A 20322-nucleotide genomic window follows, 5' to 3' on the forward strand; every position below is an offset into this window, starting at 1 on the left:
AAATGCTGGAGAGGGTGTGGAGAAAAGGGAACCCTCTTGCACTGTTGGTGGGAATGTAAATTGATACAGCCAGTATGGAGAACAGTATGGAGGTTCCTTAAAAAACTAAAAATAGAACTACCATATGACCCAGCAATCCCACTACTGGGCATATACCCTAAGAAAACCGTAATTCAAAAAGAGTCATGAACCACAATGTTCACTGCAGCTCTGTTTACAATAGACAGGACATGGAAGCAACCTGAGTGTCCATCAACAGGTGAATGGATAAAGAAGATGTGGTGCATATATTCAATGGAATACTACTCAGCCACAAAAAGAAACAAAATTGAGTTATTTGTAGTGAGGTGGATGGGAGAAAAACAAATGCCGTATACTAACACATATATACGGAGTCTAAGAAAAATAAAATGGTTCTGAAGAACCTAGGGGCAGGACAGGAATAAAGACACAGACGTAGAGAATGGACTTGAGGATGGGGGAGAGGGAAGGGTAAACTGGGACCAAGTGAGAGCGTAGCATGGACATACATACACTACCGAATGTAAAACCGATAGCTAGTGGGAAGCAGCTGAATAGCACAGGGGGATCAGCTCAGTGCTTTGTGACCACCTAGAGTGGTAGGATAAGGAGGGTGGGAGGGAGATGCAAGAGGGAGGAGATATGGGGATATATGTATATGTATAGCTGATTCACTTTGTTATAAAGCAGAAACTAACACACCATTGTAAAGCAATTATACTCCAATGAAGATGTTTAAAAAAATTGACTGTAAATGTTAATCACATCTAAAAAAATACGTTCATAGCAATACCTAGATTAGTGTTTTATTGCATAACTAGGGCCTCGAGGCTAGCCAAGCAGACACATAAAACTGACCATCACACCCAGAAACTAAAATTCATTATGTTAAAATTTAACTGAGGCTACTTTATTTGAAGGTAACACTAGCCACACAAAAATGGGGCGTGGTAAACTTCAAAATGTAATTTATATTAGTGCAAATTCATTATTCACTAGGAAAAGTTAAGGAAATTAATTATTGGATATACTGGTTCTACTCCCTTTTCTTATACCAGTGATGGTTCAAAGCAAATTTGTTCATGCCGATTAATTTATAGATACTATGCTAAGAGAGTACAAGAGGATTATACTTTAAGCAAATAAGCAGATACTTTTTTAAACATGTATTTTGTGTTATATATCAGAGAATTTACAGAATCATAGAAATTTATCATGATATGTTAACTTTTAATTCAGTCATTTTTGTCATAAGTTTGCGTCATATAATATTTGTTAATACAGTGTTTTTGTATTATATTAAATGAAATAATGACAGTAAAATGCTTAGCATGGTGCCTGATACGTTATACATGGCCAATAAAGGTTAGCTGTTACCACTAGAATTACATCATGTTGTCCATTAAGGATTTCTAAGAGAGAAGACAAGGGTTGTTGAAATTTTAGTGAGTTGGTTTTCCCCACTCCATACTTCTCCATTAATTTATTTTACCTCAAGGAGATTTTAGCTGCTTAAAAACAATTAATGGAAACTGAGATTATGACATAATTGTGAATTGTTTATATACCCATTTTGTTTTTTCTTCATATTACAGACACATTTATGTTCATGTTTGTCTGTTTTAAAATCTCAGCCAGCCAAACTTACTGGAGAGAATCCATGTCTTTGGGTTGAAAATCCCTGCCATTTGTCTGTTTTCCTATAGGTATTGTTATGTGAATGGTGGATGGATATAGATTTCATGCAGAAGAGTTTTACTTTTATACCCGTTTTAGATCTTTGATTGCTTCCTGACTTTGCCTCTTCTAAATTGCTCTCATTTGTGAAATCTGGACAGTAACAGCAGTGCCGTAGGTATGTGGTAGCTACTAGTGAGGAAGCACATGTGCAGTGCTTGTTGCAAGCCTGCACAAGACGGAGCTCAATCCTTGGAGGAGGTATAGCTGTGGCCACGGTGGTGGGAGTTAGAAGGTGTTACAATAAAGAGCAAAATGCCTTCTCGTCCCCTATTTCTGCTGGGGAAACTGGCTTTTATTAGTGGTGTACAGAGGCAAAAGTCAGATAATAGCAAGAATTTTCTGAGGGGAGAAGAGATTTTTTCTGCCTCAGCTGGTTTATTTGGATTCTTGCTTGAGAAGTTAGGGGAACTTGACGAATAGATCTTTGAGCCTTCTGCAAGGCACCTCTTGAGCTGTTCAGCAAGTGGAATCCAATCTCTGTGACTCAGTTGTTTTAATAGTGATGGTGATAGCCTTATTTTGCCCACATTTAATGCTTTAACATTTCAGAGCCATTTTATATACATTATCTTATTTTATTCTTTTGGCCTTTAGAGTCAGGATGAATTTTTTATAACTACTTCTACTCTCTTTAGTTTGTTTCTGAGAAATGAGAAAGTGTAGAAGTGGAAAGGGAACCAAGTATGATGCCAAAGGTGTTATGCTGTTTTCCTACAAGGCCTACAGAATATGCTCCAGAATTAGCTAATATTGCCTAACGCATAGCCGTCTGTTAAGTCTTGACGTACTGTTTGCAATCTTGGCATTCCACAGAACGTTTTGGCAAAAGATTATTCTCCCGCCCAGCAATCCAGACCCCTCTTTATAAACTCTAGCAAAGTGTCATGTGACATCTTAAATGCTCACTGTTTCCACTGTTTGTTGAGTCCGGACTAACTCTTAAGTAACTGTTAAAGGACTACAAATAGTCGCTGCCTCAATAGTGCTGTCCTTTTCACTGGAATAGAAAGATGTTTTTCTTCTTTTGGGGATGGGTGCTTGCTGTGCTGCCACTATAGGGGCCAGCTGTGGGCACAGCTGTAGTCCATTAGAATTATAAGCGTCCTTAAATGGACCCTCATCTTCCCTGGAACCCAGCATGGGGAATCACATTCAGAAAGTTCCAAAAGATATTCATGACGACTCTTCATGAAATCTTAAGCTTTCTGATTTTTAAGACAATCTCTTTTTTTGTTATTTAGCAAGTCTAATATGTCCAAACATTCTTTATATTATTAATTCAAAAATCTACCTTCCTGGAACACCCACACAGGAGCTCTAGTTCTGTCTTCCAAGTATGCTTCTTTGTTTCCATCAATGACCTTACTGATGTATGCAGAAATTCTGCATTAATATTCCTGTTACCAACAATTTTTACTCATTACCCAGCTTCCAGATTTTTTTAGCATACAGATTGCATGCCTTTCTATTCTCTCCCTTTCATTTGTGCCATAGAATACAGTTTCAGGTAGGGTCACAGGAGACCATCAGTGTCATTTATTGGCTATTGAGGCAGCACTGAACTGAAAAGGTTGACAGGGAACTGATGTCAAAGGGCCTTATATATCATACTAAGATGTTTAAAGATAGATCGTGGTCAGATTTCTGATTTAGAAAGATAATTATGGTGGTAATGTGGGGCATGATTTAGGGATCTAGGGTGAAAGGAGACAAGACAATTAGGTTGGCATATTTTTGTTAATCAATATTGTTTAGATACAGTGGCTCATCTAATTATGACTATATCCAGCAGGGCTATCATCAATTCCAGGTTTCTCAGTCTTCTCCAAAATGCTATCGTGAGAGACTTTACTAAATAAGTTATTGTAATCTAGGCCCATTATATGTGTAGCTTTCAGCTAATGGTACCTCAAAAGGAAATGAGGTTTCTCTGGTTGTTCTCAATAACCCCATCCTAGCTCCTACTGACTTACTTTCTCTTGAACTGCTCACCAACCTATATTATTTCTAGAATCTTTCCAAGCATGGAATTTAAGCATTCTGGTTATCAGTTACATTTCTAGACTTTATCTTTTTTTGCCTTGTTGAAATTTGAGTTATGGATTTCTGTTTTTCCATTTTTCTGGGCCTTATCTCTTTGTACTGTCTCAAAACATACTATTATAATCAGGTTTACAAGTGTTTTTGGTAGCAGAGTTAGTGTAACATTAGAATCTTGAATTCCCTGACTAGTTAGTGGGCTCTCTTGCTGTCTTCTCTCCTATGCTAGGCCTTGCTGTCCTCTCACCCTACTTCCAGCCATCGTTTTTCTAATAATTCCCATTTGGGACTCTCAGCTATGGTATATATAGAAGCCAGGTAGTAGCAGAGTTGTGATGTAGTTGATCAAAGTGGATTAACACTGCTGCGTATCTTTCCATATATTTTTCTTTCATAGATAAACATGGGGCCCCTCTGTTTCAATTCTTTTTACTCCGTAGTGTATAGTAAAAATCACTGCCATGAGGAGCCTTTATCACTCAATATTGGCATACAAGCGCCAGCTATAGAAATTTGATAATATTTACCCACTGTGGCCTTTGAATAGAAATTGTGTTTTGAGATGGTAGTATTACAAAGGACATCCTTCATATTTCCTCATATGTACATAAGCAAACACAGAAATCAGATTTCATTTCTTTGTACTCAAATTAGCAATCAAGGATGATCCATTCCCCTGCTCCTTTAAAAAAATCCTGTTCTTTCATATGGAAAAATGTCAAGAACAAGTTCCCCAATTTTCAAGTCATAAAGATTCAGACACATTAGGGTGCCCTCAATCTTGGCATAAGTGAACAGAGGAACCCAGTGTTCGTGATGTTTTCCCCACCTCCCATCTCTACCCCAATTATGAGCCCCCTCCCACCCCAGAATATTTAGCTTGAAGTTGATTAAAGCCTTCAACACAGCAAAACACTCACAAACTCAGTACCACTAAATCTCTTCAACTATCGGTGATGGCAAAAAGGGGTGAATTGGCATTTAAAATATCCAGTAATAACACAATGAGTGCAATTACCCATTTTTATTCTCTTCCCTTATGAAATAAGTGTTTAAAGGAAACGGGAATAAGAACCATTAAATACCTGTGTAGCACAGTTTACTGGGCATTTTCATGCCTTTTTAGCTCTTTAATCTTCACAACAGTTATACAAGGTCAGTGTTGCAATGACTGTAATCCCATTTTAGAGATGAAAGACCTAAGCTTCTGAGAAGCTAGCTGTCTTTACAAAGCACACTCAGTAAGTAGTAGAACCGTACTCCAGCTGAGTTTTTCTGACTCCACATCCAGTGCTCCTTTGACTCTACCATTCTTACTATGGGCTGTCTGATTTTCCAACACGGGAAATTTTGTAACTTGTCCGCAGGTTCTTGGCATGATGATCATTCCCAGAAGCTCTGTAGTAGCCTTCTGTTAGAAGATGGTAGCAGGGCCCCTGACTGAGGCTCTGCCCCTAGAGGCCCCCATGCTTTGGAGTACCTTCCTCAAATTTTTCTAAATACTTTTTTGGTGACTGGGCCAGCAGTACCATCCAGGTGGGGAACCCTGAGCCCAGACTAGCACCCACAGAGGTGCCAGCCCTAATTTCTCTCCTTCAGGGCATTCTCTCACCCTCTACCCCATATGTGGGGTCAACTAGGTGCCCTCATGAGCTTTTGGACATGCTTGTGAGATCATCCTGAGGCCCTGTAGGCCAGACCTAATTCCAAGAGGGCAGCCTTGTGAGCAGATCACTTTTGCTGGCCAATGTGGCATTTCTTTTGCTGAATCACTTGAGATTGGCCCTGTAGTGTGATGCTGACATATCGATTTGGGGTGACTCAAATTGATTATTTTGACAGAAGCCCTGCAAAATCTTTTGCCTAGTGCTCTGTACATCCTGTGGATAGTCTTGTAAATGGCAGGAACTATAAAGCATCTGAGATTTTACCCTAGGTACAAGCTAGTAAATTAGCCTGCCACAGTTTCATGGATGCTGGCAGAAGACATGAGCCTCCTGGGTCAGAGACAAAGGTGAGGTTATTACTCACAGCAATGGCAGTAGCCAGAGTATCATCTTTTTCTTTTTCTTTTTTAAAATAGATTTATTTATTATTTATTTTTGGCTGCGTTGGGTCTTCGTTGCTTCACGTGGGGGCTTTCTCTAGTTGTGGCGAGCAGGGGCTACTCTTCATTGCGGTACGCGGGCTTCTCACTGCAGTAGCTTCTTTTGTTGTGGAGCACGGGCTCTAGAGTGCAGGCTCTACTCAGCCATAAAAAGAAACAAAATTGAGTTATTTGTAGTGAGGTGGATGGACCTAGAGTCTGTCGTACCGAGCGAAGTAAGTCAGAAAGAGAAAAACAGGGGCTTCCCTGGTGGCGCAGCGGTTGCGCGTCCGCCTGCCGATGCAGGGGAACTGGGTTAGTGCCCCGGTCTGGGAGGATCCCACATGCCGCGGAGCGGCTGGGCCCGTGAGCCATGGCCGCTGAGCCTGCGTGTCCGGAGCCTGTGCTCCGCAACGGGCGAGGCCACAGCAGAGGGAGGCCCGCATACCACAAAAAAAAAAAAGAGAAAAACAAATGCCGTATACTAACACATATATACGGAGTCTAAGAAAAATAAAATGGTTCTGAAGAACCTAGGGGCAGGACAGGAATAAAGACACAGACGTAGAGAATGGACTTGAGGATGGGGGAGAGGGAAGGGTAAACTGGGACCAAGTGAGAGCGTAGCATGGACATACATACACTACCGAATGTAAAACCGATAGCTAGTGGGAAGCAGCTGAATAGCACAGGGGGATCAGCTCAGTGCTTTGTGACCACCTAGAGAGGTAGGATAAGGAGGGTGGGAGGGAGATGCAAGAGGGAGGAGATATGGGGATATATGTATATGTATAGCTGATTCACTTTGTTATAAAGCAGAAACTAACACACCATTGTAAAGCAATTATACTCCAATGAAGATGTTAAAAAAAAAAAGTTATCTGTAAAGTAGTGGTTAATAAGAGCTCTGAAACCAGAGTACTCTGTGGCTGAATATGGCTTTATTATGTATAAGCTGGTTCATTTTGACCAAATAATTTAATCTCTCTAAGTCTTAATTTCCTTGCTTGTAAAATGGACATATGTAATTCTTGTGATTTTTAGCATTGTGAGGAGTGAAAGAGATGACAAGTAAAACCTGTCTCAAGCTTATAAACTTTAGTAACTCTTGCTTATTATTAATATCAAAGAGAGACTACCTTTCCTGATAGGATGAAGCAAAGGAGGAAAACATGATAGATTTTGGCAGGAACAGAGTATCAGAGGTTTCTATTTAAATAAAGAACTGCATTAGACTACATGGAAAGCCCATATGCTTCAAGTTCTAAACAATCCTTACATAACACACTTTCCCAACCTGTGAGTTTATTTATTCCACCATGAAAGCAATAAATGAGGGGCTAAAAATGATCATAAATACCTGCCTTGCTGCTGTTTCCATCTTTCAAAAAGTTATCAGGAATTGTTACTTTGATTTAGTTCTGAATAAAGCCCTTTGAAGTGTGAACTTGGGAGAAACTGATCATTTTAATTTTAAGATACCTAACAGCCTAGGAAAAAAGCCTTGTTCATAATTGTAGATGTTAAACTTCAGGGTGGCAGTTTAAAAAATTGTCTACAGATTGAGTACAAATTCATGTTCGGAGATTCTATAAAGAGTTGAGGGATAGGTATCTATAAAATAAAGAATTCCAACAATGCAAACACAGTTATCCTAATAAAGAAAAAAATTAGGAAGTGTACTAAATAATTGCAGCACAGGGAGCTCTGAGCTTAGTTATTATAAAGACACACAGCTAAATTGTAAGGCAGAAAAACTCAGGGATGACACTGGAAAGGACGATAATTGTACTGCCAAATCTAACTGAGATGGAGAATGACCTGGATAGTTTAGGAAAATTCACCTGTATAAACCTGATGAAATTTAATAGGAATATTTATAAAGTGGGACTATGAGAAAACATGTAAGTTTGGATAGATAGACAATATATATGGTTTATATAGATATACAGTGCGGCCATATAAATAAAATATAGCCAGCATCATAAAGTCAATTGAACAAGTATAGAAATAGGCCTGGCTTAAAAGCAACTCATTTGAGAAAGACCACTGGGGATAAGCTGGTAGTAAACTGTCCCTATGCCAACAGTGTGTGGCAACTCTTCAAAAAGCAGATGCAAACTCAGGCTGCATTAATTGAGGCCTAGAAGGAATGGTGCTAGCCCTGGTTTCTGCACTGATTAGAAAATATTTGGAATATTGAGCTCAATTCTGAAAAGATTTAGAGAAAAAACTCTAGTTCTCTAGAGGAAGGTTATCAGAATGATGAAGTATCCAGAAAGCATGTCAGATGGAAATGGTTGAAAGGTTTAGACAATTTAGGCAAGAAAGGAAAGATTTATGAAGTTCACATGTTGTCTTCAAATATCTGAAGGCTCATGGAGTAGTGCAGAAGAAGCCTTAGGTTTACTTTGTATAAGTTCAATTTTGTAGAACCAGTACCAGTGTGTAGTGTTTTAAGATTATATACAGGGCTATAAGGAAGCATACTGTTACTCACAAAGAGTCTCGATTTATTGGAACTGCTCCTAAGGAAGGGAACAGGCTTCCTGGTGAGGTAGTGAACGTTTTCACTGGCAGTGTTCTGATAAAGGGTAGATGGTTAATTAAACTCTACTTTATCTCATCTGCTTCTCACAACAATTATGAAGCAGAAAGGCATTTTCTTTTTCTTTTTATTAGTTGCCCGATAAAAGCAAAAAACATTCCTCTTTTCTTTAATCATTTTACACTTTCTAAGTCATTAAAAACTAAAACTGAAAAGGCACTAACCATTACTAATAGCTAAGAAGCAGGACTAGAGTTATATTTGCTTCAAGAAAAAGGAAAATCCTAGGTTTGAAGAGAAATTAGGTATAATAAAGAGAAAGTGTCACCCAACTCTAAAATCTCTTGAAATTGCCCAAAATTGCTCTTCACAATCTCCACACCTCTTATTCTATCACTTCTCTCTCCCCCTGTCTAAACTCCATTTTCTTCACTTTGGCATTCCTTCTCTTTCAAATGCCATCTCCCTAATGCAATCTGATAGACTAGTTTGCAGTTATCTCCAGATTCTTTGAATTTCAGTAGTGATTTATATGGATGTTTTGCTCACTTAAGATGCTGCCTCTTTCTATTTGTCCTTTCTGTCTCCTTTCTACCTTATATATTAGACTTTCCTTAGCTTCCCTCTTGAGCCTGAGTTCCTTTTTTATTCATTTTTGTAAACCTCATAGTACCTACTCATAGTTACTAAATAAGGAAAACATGAATATCATTCATTAGGAGTGCAAAGCAAAAATGGTCTTGGAGACAAAATAGTAAATAAACTCATAATACGTTATTCAAACTAGGCTTGAAAAATAATGATATTTTTTAAACCATCAGCTATATGGTGGATTGTAAAACATGAATACAAATTCCTCCCAACTCTGTATGCATGCCCCTTCGCAATGTGACTTTGTTGCTCTTCTCATCAAGAGGTAGAATCTGTTTCTTCACTTTGTTACATTTGGGCTGGCCTTGTGACTCGCTTTGACCAAGATATAGTGTCAGAATTATGTTGTAGGAGTTCAGAGCCAAGGTCTAAAGAGGTCTTACAACTCTTTTTCTCATCTGCTTGAAACACTACCTTGAGATGTCTAGCATGTGGGTGGAGGTGAAGCCATATGGAACAGAGATGAATCATCTCTGCTTAGAACCCCCTAGACCAACCACCTGACAACAACATGTTCAGTTGAGCCACCATTATGGGAGTGACCTCACGTGAAACCAAAAGACAAAACCCCCAGCTCCACCTGAGCCCAGCCCAGACTGTTCACCCATAGAATCATGAATAAATGAAACAATTATTATTTGAAGCCATTTAGTTTGAGGATGGGTTGTAACATAGCAATAGATAACCTCGACAGGCTACAAAGACAAAAGCCATTAGTTAAATACACAGACAATTAGACTGAGAACACAAGTATCACTATGGGAACAATCAACTAATTACCTTATGCTAGAAGAACTATAGTGTGACATAAGCAAATCATATAATCATATAATTCACATCTTTCTGTTCACCAATTAAGAACGCACATGGTCTCTCAGGCAGCATTATTGAGTGTGTGGCACTATTAAATAATTGTAGAACATAAACAACCTTTTACTTCTTTACAAGAGAGAAATTTAGAACTGTATCCAATTTTTATACGAACTTATCCCCCAAATGTATTTTTAATAAGAGTCTGCCATCTGTAATACATTTGTATTAAACTTAAAACTCCAAATGAACTTCAAGTTTGGAAGTTTACTATATGAGATAGGTGGACTTCAAAGATGGCCTGCAATGATCCCTGCATCCTGGTATTCATGTCCTTGTGTGATTCCCACTGTGGCCTAGACCTAGTATCATATTTATAGCCAATGCAATAAGGCAAAGTGATGTGATGTCACTTCCATGATTAGGTTACAATAGATTGTGATTTCCATCTTGCTAGCAGACTCTCTTTCTGGGTTTAATGAACTAAGCTACCATGTTGGAGAGGTCCACGTGGCAGGAATCTGAGAGTGTTCTCCAGCCAACTGGCAATGAGGAATTAAGGCTTTCAGTGCAACAACTCTCAAACTGTACCTTGATAGAAACCATATAAATAAGGTTGGAAGTGTATCCTTGACTATTTGAGCCTTCAGATGAGTCCACAGCCCTAGGTGACACCTTGATTGCAACCTTATGAACAACCTTGCAGAAGCTAAGCCATGACTGAATTCCTGACCCATAGAAACTGAGATAGTAAATGTTCTTGCTTTAAGTTTTAGGGAAATTTGTTATGTAGCAAGAGATAACTAATATACTATGGTAAGGGATAAAAACTGTTGCTGTTGATGTGTGGGTCTTCTTTTTTCTATTTTGGCTCTTAGCCTTAAGAGAATGTATCATTATTTTAATTTTTTCTTTGTATATAAGATGTATCCAGTCTTCCCCTATCTCCTTGGAGTACTTTTTTGAAAATAGGTGCCAAGCTTCCTTCATTTCATCAAATATTTTAACAATATACAAATTAGAAGAAAAAGCCAAAGGGGAAAAAAGTTTGAAAATTAATCAGTCCCTTGTAAGTTATAAAAATTTTTCAAAATTACCTCATCTGTTATACAAATGCAGTACAAAATAAAATCTCAGTGTAATCTTTTTTGTAAGATTTTGTATTTCACTATGTGAATGCAAAGGCATATAATAAGTTCTATAATTTTGGTCTAATTCATCAAGTAAATTATTAATATAAAGTATTTCAACTACTATAATTCACAATTGTCCTTTATAAATTTGTTCTTTTGTCTTATTTTTATATACTTTGTATATAATATGCATTCGATTTTATAGTATATTGTGTTGTACTTTAAATTCCATATTAGGATTTTTGTTGATAACCAGATAGAGTCATTTACAATAATTATTTGGAAATAATTCTATATCCTTTCAGTCATTTATTTACTCATTTGTTTATTTATTTAACAAGTATTTCTCAAACAACTACTATGATGAGGCAACTTGTAAGATTGAGAAATGTATATGTGAGATAGCAAATGTACACTAAATTGCCCTCCAAAATAAGACTAGTGTTGAAATGTAAGTAAAATAAAATTAAAGTCTATTAAAATTGATAAATTAACCTAAGTTCTTAGATGTGCCAGGAATAAATTGATGACTTATTTACAATGATTTTACATTAAGATATTGAAATAAATTTCTTTTGTTAAACTCATTTCATTGTATGGCTTGTTTAAATAAAAAATAAACACATATATGATAATTATAATCTCACAAGATGTAGGAAAAATTAAATTTTGAGTTTCTTTAATTAAAAACAAAAATAAAAAAGAAAAGCATTTGTTGAGATGGGCATAGTTCTTACTGTACTGACAAAAATGAAACTTCATTTTTAATTACTAATTTTCAACGAACTCTGAAAATCATAGGTATCATTTCAGTTACCTAAGCCATTAGCTTTTGAATTTTTCATCAATATGTAATATTTTAATATTTTACACCATAAAATATGTTGAGAGTTGGGCAGAGTGTCATTCTTCTATCCATATTAACTGAATATAAAAGCTAGATCTCTTTTTAACCTAATAGTCGTTTCCACCTTTTTACTGAGTGTCTATAGCATGACAGGTATTCAATATGTGTCATCTCTTACATGAATCCTGCAAAATAACTATTATTATTATGAATCTATTTTATAGATAAAGCAAATTTCCGAAAGATCAGTAAATTGCAGAAGGTCACTGAGTGAATTAGTAGCAAAGCTGTGATTCAAGTCTGCATTGGTGTGCCTTCAGTCTCTGTGTTTTTAATTCACATCATAATGTCCAGGGAAAATGGACTGTGAAATAAAATTCATATTTTATGGCAAAACAAGAAAAATTTAGACAAAAATTCTTCTCTGCCTTCTGGCCTCCTTTCTCCCACCACTGTGCATTGTGTATCTGCATTATCGGCCAGACCTCCCTCATGGGCAGAAATACCTGCTCAACCATAAACAGCAACATTCACCTAGCATCAACAAGACAGCTCCTTAAAAGATAACATTCCTCCTTGATCTTGTAAGGGGTCACATGACCCACCATGATGACGCTTAGATCTGGATTATGTAAACTTGTCAATAATAAGTAATTTGATCTACAGCCATCTGTCTCAGAAAACTTATATAACTGTGCCTTGACTTCTATCAGGTGGAACAGTTCTCAGAGCTTTCTGAGATGCTCTTCCCAGGTTAAAATCCTCAAAGTTGGCTTGAATAAAATTTTCCATTTCTTTGTTAGATTGACTGATTTAATTTTTTGTCGGCAGGGTAAAGCCCATCTTTCATTACATCATTTGATTTAGAAAGCTATGGAATTCTTGAGTAAAAAGCACAAAGATCTTGCCAGAATCTGTTGTTGATCCTACTTTCAGTCTATTGGTTGGGCAAAGTAGCTTCCAAGAATAGAAAAGAAAATGAATCTGACCTCTACCATAAATCCTTTAAGTTGAAAGACAAGGACAAAATTTATATCTGATAAGATCATCTCATCTAAAGATAGAGGAAATGAGCCATAAATTCAAGTTACTCTTTGTAAAAAGTAAATTGTGCAACCGCATCTGGAATACTGCCTACGTTTCTCATTGTCATGTTGCAAAAAATTATACTATAGCTGTAGAAGAGGAACAAAAATAATAAAGGGGATGAGAGAGTTTAAGATAACTAAAATTAATAGATTCTAAACTACAGAGAAGAGGTTGGCTGAGGGATGGCAGGGGAATTAAGAAAGGCACATAAAGCAACCATTTTGCTTTGCACATTATTATGTGCAACTATGACCTCAAACAGGAAAGGCAATAAGGGAATCAAATATTAGGCTGAATAAATCACTGATTTGACACTCACTTTTTATATCCTTTTTGTTGTCCTTTTGACTTCCTTTTACCTGCAGATGATTGCTGAGAAACCAACAGCTAAAAGTTCCTGACTTTTCAAGGAAGAGAAAAAATAATGGTGACAGTAAGCCAGGAGAAGACAAGGCTGATAGTGGAGGTGGTAATGAGTTTTGTATAGATAAAGGGACAGAATATGAATGATGGGGAGATATTATGCATTTCCATTTAGACTAGGGAAAAAGAGAAGGTCAAATATAAGAAGGGTGCCCTATGGGCTTAGAGACATAAGAACGATTTTTTTCAGTGGAATAATGTTTCAAAATTATAGATACTCTGCAAGTTTTTCATAGAATGGTTTAGGTTCAGTACTACCCTGAAAAAGAAATAGCCTTCCAATGACCTTTTTCAGCCCATGATTAAAATTTAGTTTACTAGTTTTCTCATTATCTCTCAAAATATGTGTAAAATAATGATTCTACCCTAATCTGACTTGGCTCTCTTAGCCTGGGAATTTCTGTTTTACTGTTTCTGTTTTCCTCTGGCCACAGTATTTCATTTTATGATGCAAAAAGTCAAAGGAGATAGGTGATCTTTATCGTCTCCTATGCAACAGAGCTACTCACTTCATTTAAAGGGAAATGTGCCTTTTCATGGAAATTCAGGCCTGTATTGATGAACTAAGAAAGATAAACTGCCACTATTAAACATAATAATGATACACAAAAGAAAAAAGTCCTAGAAAACACATTTTTAAAAATAGTAAATTTACACTGAAAGATAGGATATGTATTTTAAGAATATACATACAGCCTAGATATTGGATAAATTAAATTTTCCAAGGATTTGTCGCATAATATTTGGATGGTTATAAAGTTGAAAATCCCAGGACAAAGGTTGTGGAAGACAGGTTGAATACATAGGTCTCTGATAAGCATAGTGACTTAATATGAAAAAACTAATTAGCCCAGTGCCTTTTTATTAGTAGATATTAGTCATCTAATAAACATTTTTCAGTGGACGTGTTAAGAAATGTCAGAGGTTAGGTGTGATATCATTTTCCATGCTCCTTTCTTTTAATGTGACTATTTTGGGGTTCATTTTATAATAACGCATTTAAGAAATTCTTAATGATTATATTTCTCCCAACTGGAAACCTGAAAAGCATTCTTAACTATTTCTTTGCCAAAAAACATGGAGGCCTTGCAGATTTTTCCTCAGCAATGAATTGTGAATCTAGGCATCCTTCTCTATTGCTACTCTCAGTGCCTTAATGGGACCTGATACCTTTCATATGACAATTATCAAGACTTGGTATCTTGCCTCTCTTTCCCATCTTCCCCACAACACTCCCCCTCTGTACAGCATCCACATTTCCCCTTAAGTCCTTCAATTGACACTTCCAAGGGGAACAGGAATATCTAATGCACACAGATGATAAGGAAATGGAATTTGAGAAGAAACAATCAAATGGGTGGGGAAAAAATAAAGAATATGATGCAACCAGAGGAAAGTATTGAGAGTAAAAAGTTGGGCAAGTAACCAGTTGTGCAACTATGTTGATGAGGTTCAGGGCGGGCTGCCCCAGAAGGTGCCACTTTGGCACGAGGAGTATTTTGAACTGAAGATAATCGAGGCCCAACAGATGCAAGGAGAGCTTTATACCACCCCCTTAACTGCCTAAAACCACTTAGATAGAGGGTCTGATCCAGGAAGAGAGCTAACATCAAAGATAATTACAAAGACTAAGAGCTAGGTGCCTAAGCTTGCAGGGGGCGGGGGACAGGGCCTTGAGATCAAATTCGTCTGTACCCCATTGTCTCTGTAAGGCTTGGCAAACATTTGCTTACCAAACATTTGCTCTTCCTGTCCTATGAATGGTCTTCCTTCCTTCTGAAACCCCAAACCCCACCCCCTTCTTCTCAGCTCAAAATGGCATACAAGCTTCAGTTGCCTGTCAGTGAGAGCCTCTCATTGTCGTTTTGGGGTTCCTGTACATAATTAGATTTTTTCCTCCTGTTAATCTGTCTTACACCAATTTAATTAACAGACCAGCCAAAAGACCCTAGAAGGGTAGAGGAAAGATTTTCCTCCCTTACAATGTCATGGATGTTAGAAAACTCTATTAATTCCTTCATTTGACTGAACAATGTTTTTTTCACACTGCTGCTGAGGTTTAGGAACATGACCTAATGGGGTTAAGTAACAATAGAGTAGTACAGGCCAGGGGCACAAAGAGGGAAGTTATATTACAATAGCTTTTTCTCATAAAGCATTTTTATTTTTATGATTTTTCTGAAGATAGTAAAAGATCACTTAGCATATTGTTTGAAAGCTGAAATAGTCAAAGATGAATAATTATAAAAGGGACACTGATGTTAATCCTATACACCTATATATCTTCTGTCTTTGCCAAAAAAAAGGAATCCCATTATGACATACTAGAGTTTAGACAGAGTAGGGAGGCCGTGATATTAAAATAGTCTCTTTAATAGTTATTGTTTGCTTTGGCAATATCTGTCATACTTTTTTTCAGGATAAAATTATATTTTGGTTAAAAAACCCAAACACTAAAGATAAACTGAATTTATTTGTCTTGCTAACTAAAGAATGTCACTAGCACTAGCTATCCAGCTCTATAAGGACTGAGTTACTAGCCACTGCAGCCACTGACCTTTAATACACCCTGAAAGGAGTTCAGGGCAGAAATCAGGAATTAAGGCACTCTGTGTTCTGGGAAAACTGGCAGAACAAGTCTTCAGCCAGTTAGATATTTTCTGGAGAAATTTTTTATGAACCTGGATTCTTGTATCTTCCCATACTTAGAAAAGCACTAAAACCATTAACTAAGATATCTGTTCCTCCTCATGACTATGACTAGCTGCAACCTTCTACCGAGTTGTGAGATGTGTGCTTGGTTGCACGTATCCCACTTGCCAAATCCCCCCTTACCTCTTTGGAACAGTTTCTCAGAGCTATCTGAGAGGCTGTCTCCCAGGGAATAGTCCTCAGTAAGACAATGAATGAACTCAACTCGCAGTTTTTAAATTGTGTAGTTTTTTTTTTTAGTTGACACTTTGCACACCTCAGATACTTGATTTTACTCTCTCAACAGATTTCAGACATTGGTGTTTAAAATATGCACAAAAGTCTACAACAAGAAATACTTCTCCTGTACCTGCATGAGTATGGAACAATGCAGTATGAAAGGTCATACCATTGTTTTCTCAGGGGCCAGAGGAAGAAAGCCAAATATAGGATGCAATGGAATTACTCAACCTCCTCTCTTGTCTATTCCTCTACTGTCTTAAGAAAAAGAACCCCCAAACTAAATGGATATAATGCAATCCCTCTTTTCAATTATGCCTTTAATGCGTATTGACGTACTTTATGTTCATCAGAAGAGAATAGAGAATCTGGTTCCATTCTAGGTTCTTAATCTTTCTGATAAGACAACCTCTTTGGCTGTGAGCATCAAGATTTACGTGTATAGGACCCTTGTGTCAGCTTTCAGAGGGAAAATAGGCCATGGAGGAGATGAGATGATCCATGGTGCATAAGGAGTGAAATGACATAAGGAAGGGCTCTCTCCAAATTTCCTGTAATTCTCAGTGTAGTGCTAGCTCTCTGTGAAATAGTCAGCTTCTTGGGTGTAGTCACCCAGCGCCTTGAGTTTAGAAGTGCTCTGCTGTTTAATGCTCTGTTGTCACTGTCTTGAAATTCTTAATAGTCTTTTTAACAAGGAACTCTACATTTTCATTTTGCACTGGTCCCTGCAAATTATGTAGCCAGTCTTTCTGGTGAAGAAGAGTTTTGAAAGGAAGAAAGCCTTCTGGTGTTTGCAAAGACATGATACCCAGCTGGAATGGTATGTTCTGCTCTCTCTAAAGGATTACACAGATATCCAGCATCTAGAGGAGGACAACACCCCCCTTCAGGATTCAGTCTTCCTTCTCTATTTAGTAGCACATTCCCCTCCCCTTTTTAGCTGTATGCATGGCTCCCCAGTCAGAAAGTATATTTCCAAACTCTCTTGCATTTAAGTGTATCCACGTGATTGCATTTGGACCATTGAGATGCGAATAGACATGTTTGCAATTTCAGGTTATTGCCTTAAAGACAAAGGCAAAGAGCCCAAACTCTTTCCTTTTCCTTCTCATAGACCAAAAGGTAGATGTGCTGGTGACCAGCTTTGACCATTCAGAGGAAAACATGCTAGGCAGAGCAAAGAGTAGAAGGAACTAGGGTCCTTTCAAGACCTTCTGCATGAGAGCTCCTCTGCCAGCATGGATTACTCACCTTGGGTCAAGGACTTGTAAGAGGAACACATTTATATTCTGGGGTCTCCTTGTTGTATTGGCTTGGCCTGTGCCCTAAGTAATGTACAGAAGAAATTCTTGGGGTCTGATTCATAATAAATTTGTATTTATCCAGAATAATTGAATAATATAGTGTTCTGAGTATTTGAATATTCTACATAGGGAAATTATTAGTTTGCATTAAAGTGATATAAAACTATGTTGAACCTAATTTTATATTCAGTGAGTCTCAGAACACTTCTGGATCTTGCAGGACCTCAAGGTCATCACTGTGAATACTAATTATAGTATATGTCTGTAGATGTTGGGTTTTAAGTAAATCTGTAATAACCTATGACAAACTCCTGAAGTTGCATTTCCAAAATAAATTCCTGAATCACTCTAGTTTCATTGTAATTTATCTCAATACTGAAAGGATGACTACAGGATGTTAAAAATAACTTTTGTGGATTTTCTCATTGTTTGGAAACTGAATTTGGGCACTTGCAATACTTTTTAAAACAATAACATCATATATACAAAATAATTTTACTTCTCATTTATAAAAATTTTTCAGTGACTAAAACTGCTAAGATTTAAAATAGTATGTTGATAAACCAGTTACAAAACCATTAAGGAATCGTAACTTCAAAAGTGTAGACTTTATGTTTACCTGCCCCAATGACTCTCTCAATGCGTATTCTTGAGGGATCGATCTCCTTTGCAAATTCATGGACTGCTAGGGATGGGTCTTCATATGTATCTGGATCTATGTAAGTTTTAATTCCTGGGAAGTGTACTGCAACAAAATAAAAGACTGAATTAGTTCAAGGGTATTCTAGTAATCACACATCTTGTGAATATTTGAAATGAGGAGTGACGTACTAAAGTAGTCATTCTTTTTTTTAACTGAACTATAAATGACTCACAATATGTTAGTTTCAGGTGTACAACATAGTGATTCAATATTTTTATACATTACAAAATGATCACCACGATAAGTCTAGTTACCATCTGCCACCATACAAAGCTTTTAAAATTTTATTGACTATGTTCCCTGTACTGTACATTACATACCCATGACTTATTTAATAACTGGAAGTCTGTACCTCTTATCTATTGGAGTATAATTGCTTTACAATGTTGTGTTAGTTTCTGCTGTACAACAAAGTGAATTAGCCATATGCATACATATATGTGTTTTTGTTTTCTTCAGGAAAATATCCAGAATTGGAATTGTTGGATTGCATAGTAGTTCAATTTTTACTTTTTCGAGGAACCTCCATACTGTTTTTCAAAGTGGCTGTACCAATTTACATTCCTGCCAACAGTGCATGAGGGTTCCCTCTTCTCCACATCCTTGCCAACATTTGTTCTTTGTTGTCTCTTTGATAATAACCATTCTGACATGTGTGAGGTGATAGTTCATTGTGGGTTTGATTTTCATTTCCTTGATAATTAGTGATGTTGAGCATCTTTTCATGTGTCTGTTGCCCATCTGTATGTCTTCTTTAGAAAAATGTCTATTTAGCTCCTCTGCCCATTTATTAATCGGGTTGTTTGCTTTTATAATATAAGCATTCTTGTTACTTAAATTCAATTCTCTTTTCTATTTTTGTCTCCCCCCCCACCCACTTGCCACCCCATTAAAGCTTTGAATACTTGGAATCAAAAATTTACCTAACTCTTGATGTAAAATGACCTGGTAATTTCAGAGAGAGTGAGCTGACAAGTTCCATAAGACACATTTTTATTATATTTCTGTAAAACGTTTAATCAGCTCACTTAGCCACTAGTACCCATATATTTTACATTTGATCTAGCTCAGGACATGGGGGAAACAAAGCATAAACCTTCTCCACCACCCCCCGCCCCCCAAAAAAACAAGCCCCTTAGAGTCCCTCCTGGACCTTTGTATTCTAAGGCACTAGGTTTTCCTGAACTAATGTCCCAGTCCTGTGGTCTCTCCCCTTCCAGAAACTCTTAGGCAGTAAAGCACAGACTCCATGGCACAGTGACAGGGAGGACCACTACATTATGGAAACGGCCCTGTCCTGTGTTCTTGCAGTCGCTTCCATGGCCAAATTGCACATTGTCCTGGAAAGGACCCACTGTCTACCCTGGAGGGGAGGATAAGAATTAATGGTCCAAATCTGGTCACTGACCAGATGTAGCTGCTCTTCTTTCTCTGGGGGGTGCTCACAGCCCACAGGCAGTTAGGAAGATGAATAGGGGTGGCTAGAAAATTGGATGTCTGGTTGCATATTAATTTGCAACTTCTTCAGTATGTAAAGTAGTCACAGACTGCCTGTGGATATTCTTCTGTTTTGCTCACTGGTTTCTGTTTTCCACATCAGGTTGCTAGCTCCTGGAGGACAGGAGATCATTTCTTATACATCTTTGCATCTTTCCAAATATCTTAGGTATAGTTTTATAGGCAATAAACACACAGCAAACCTTTACTGAATACGAATTAGTAAGGATGAAAAGATCAATGCTAAATTTGTGGCAGAGTAAATTATATCTGGTTTTGTTGCTTCTTAGATTTTGAAAACCATACAACACCCTGAATTAAGCATTGCCTAGGTCTCCTTAGAAACATGCTCTTGTAAGAATATCTCAAAAGCAAACAAACAGGGCTTCCCTGGTGGCGCAGTGGTTGAGAGTCCACCTGCCGATGCAGGGAACACGGGTTCGTGCCCCGGTCTGGGAAGATCCCACATGCCGCGGAGCCGGTAGGCCCGTGAGCCCTG

General features: G+C 37.5%; 1 protein-coding gene across 2 annotated transcripts in view; it reads right to left on the reverse strand.

The window, feature by feature from the left end:
• EPHA6 (EPH receptor A6) overlaps positions 1-20322 on the reverse strand; it is an 874792-nt gene that overhangs the window by 233000 nt on the left and 621470 nt on the right. For both annotated transcript variants that reach the window (XM_024120422.1, XM_024120421.1), the window contains one exon: positions 18243-18368. In XM_024120422.1, the coding sequence (XP_023976190.1) occupies positions 18243-18368 (126 nt within the window). The remainder of the gene's footprint in view (positions 1-18242; positions 18369-20322) is intronic.

The sequence above is a fragment of the Physeter macrocephalus genome, chromosome 1 (assembly GCF_002837175.3).
Source record: "Physeter macrocephalus isolate SW-GA chromosome 1, ASM283717v5, whole genome shotgun sequence".
Taxonomy (NCBI): Eukaryota; Metazoa; Chordata; class Mammalia; order Artiodactyla; family Physeteridae; genus Physeter; species Physeter macrocephalus.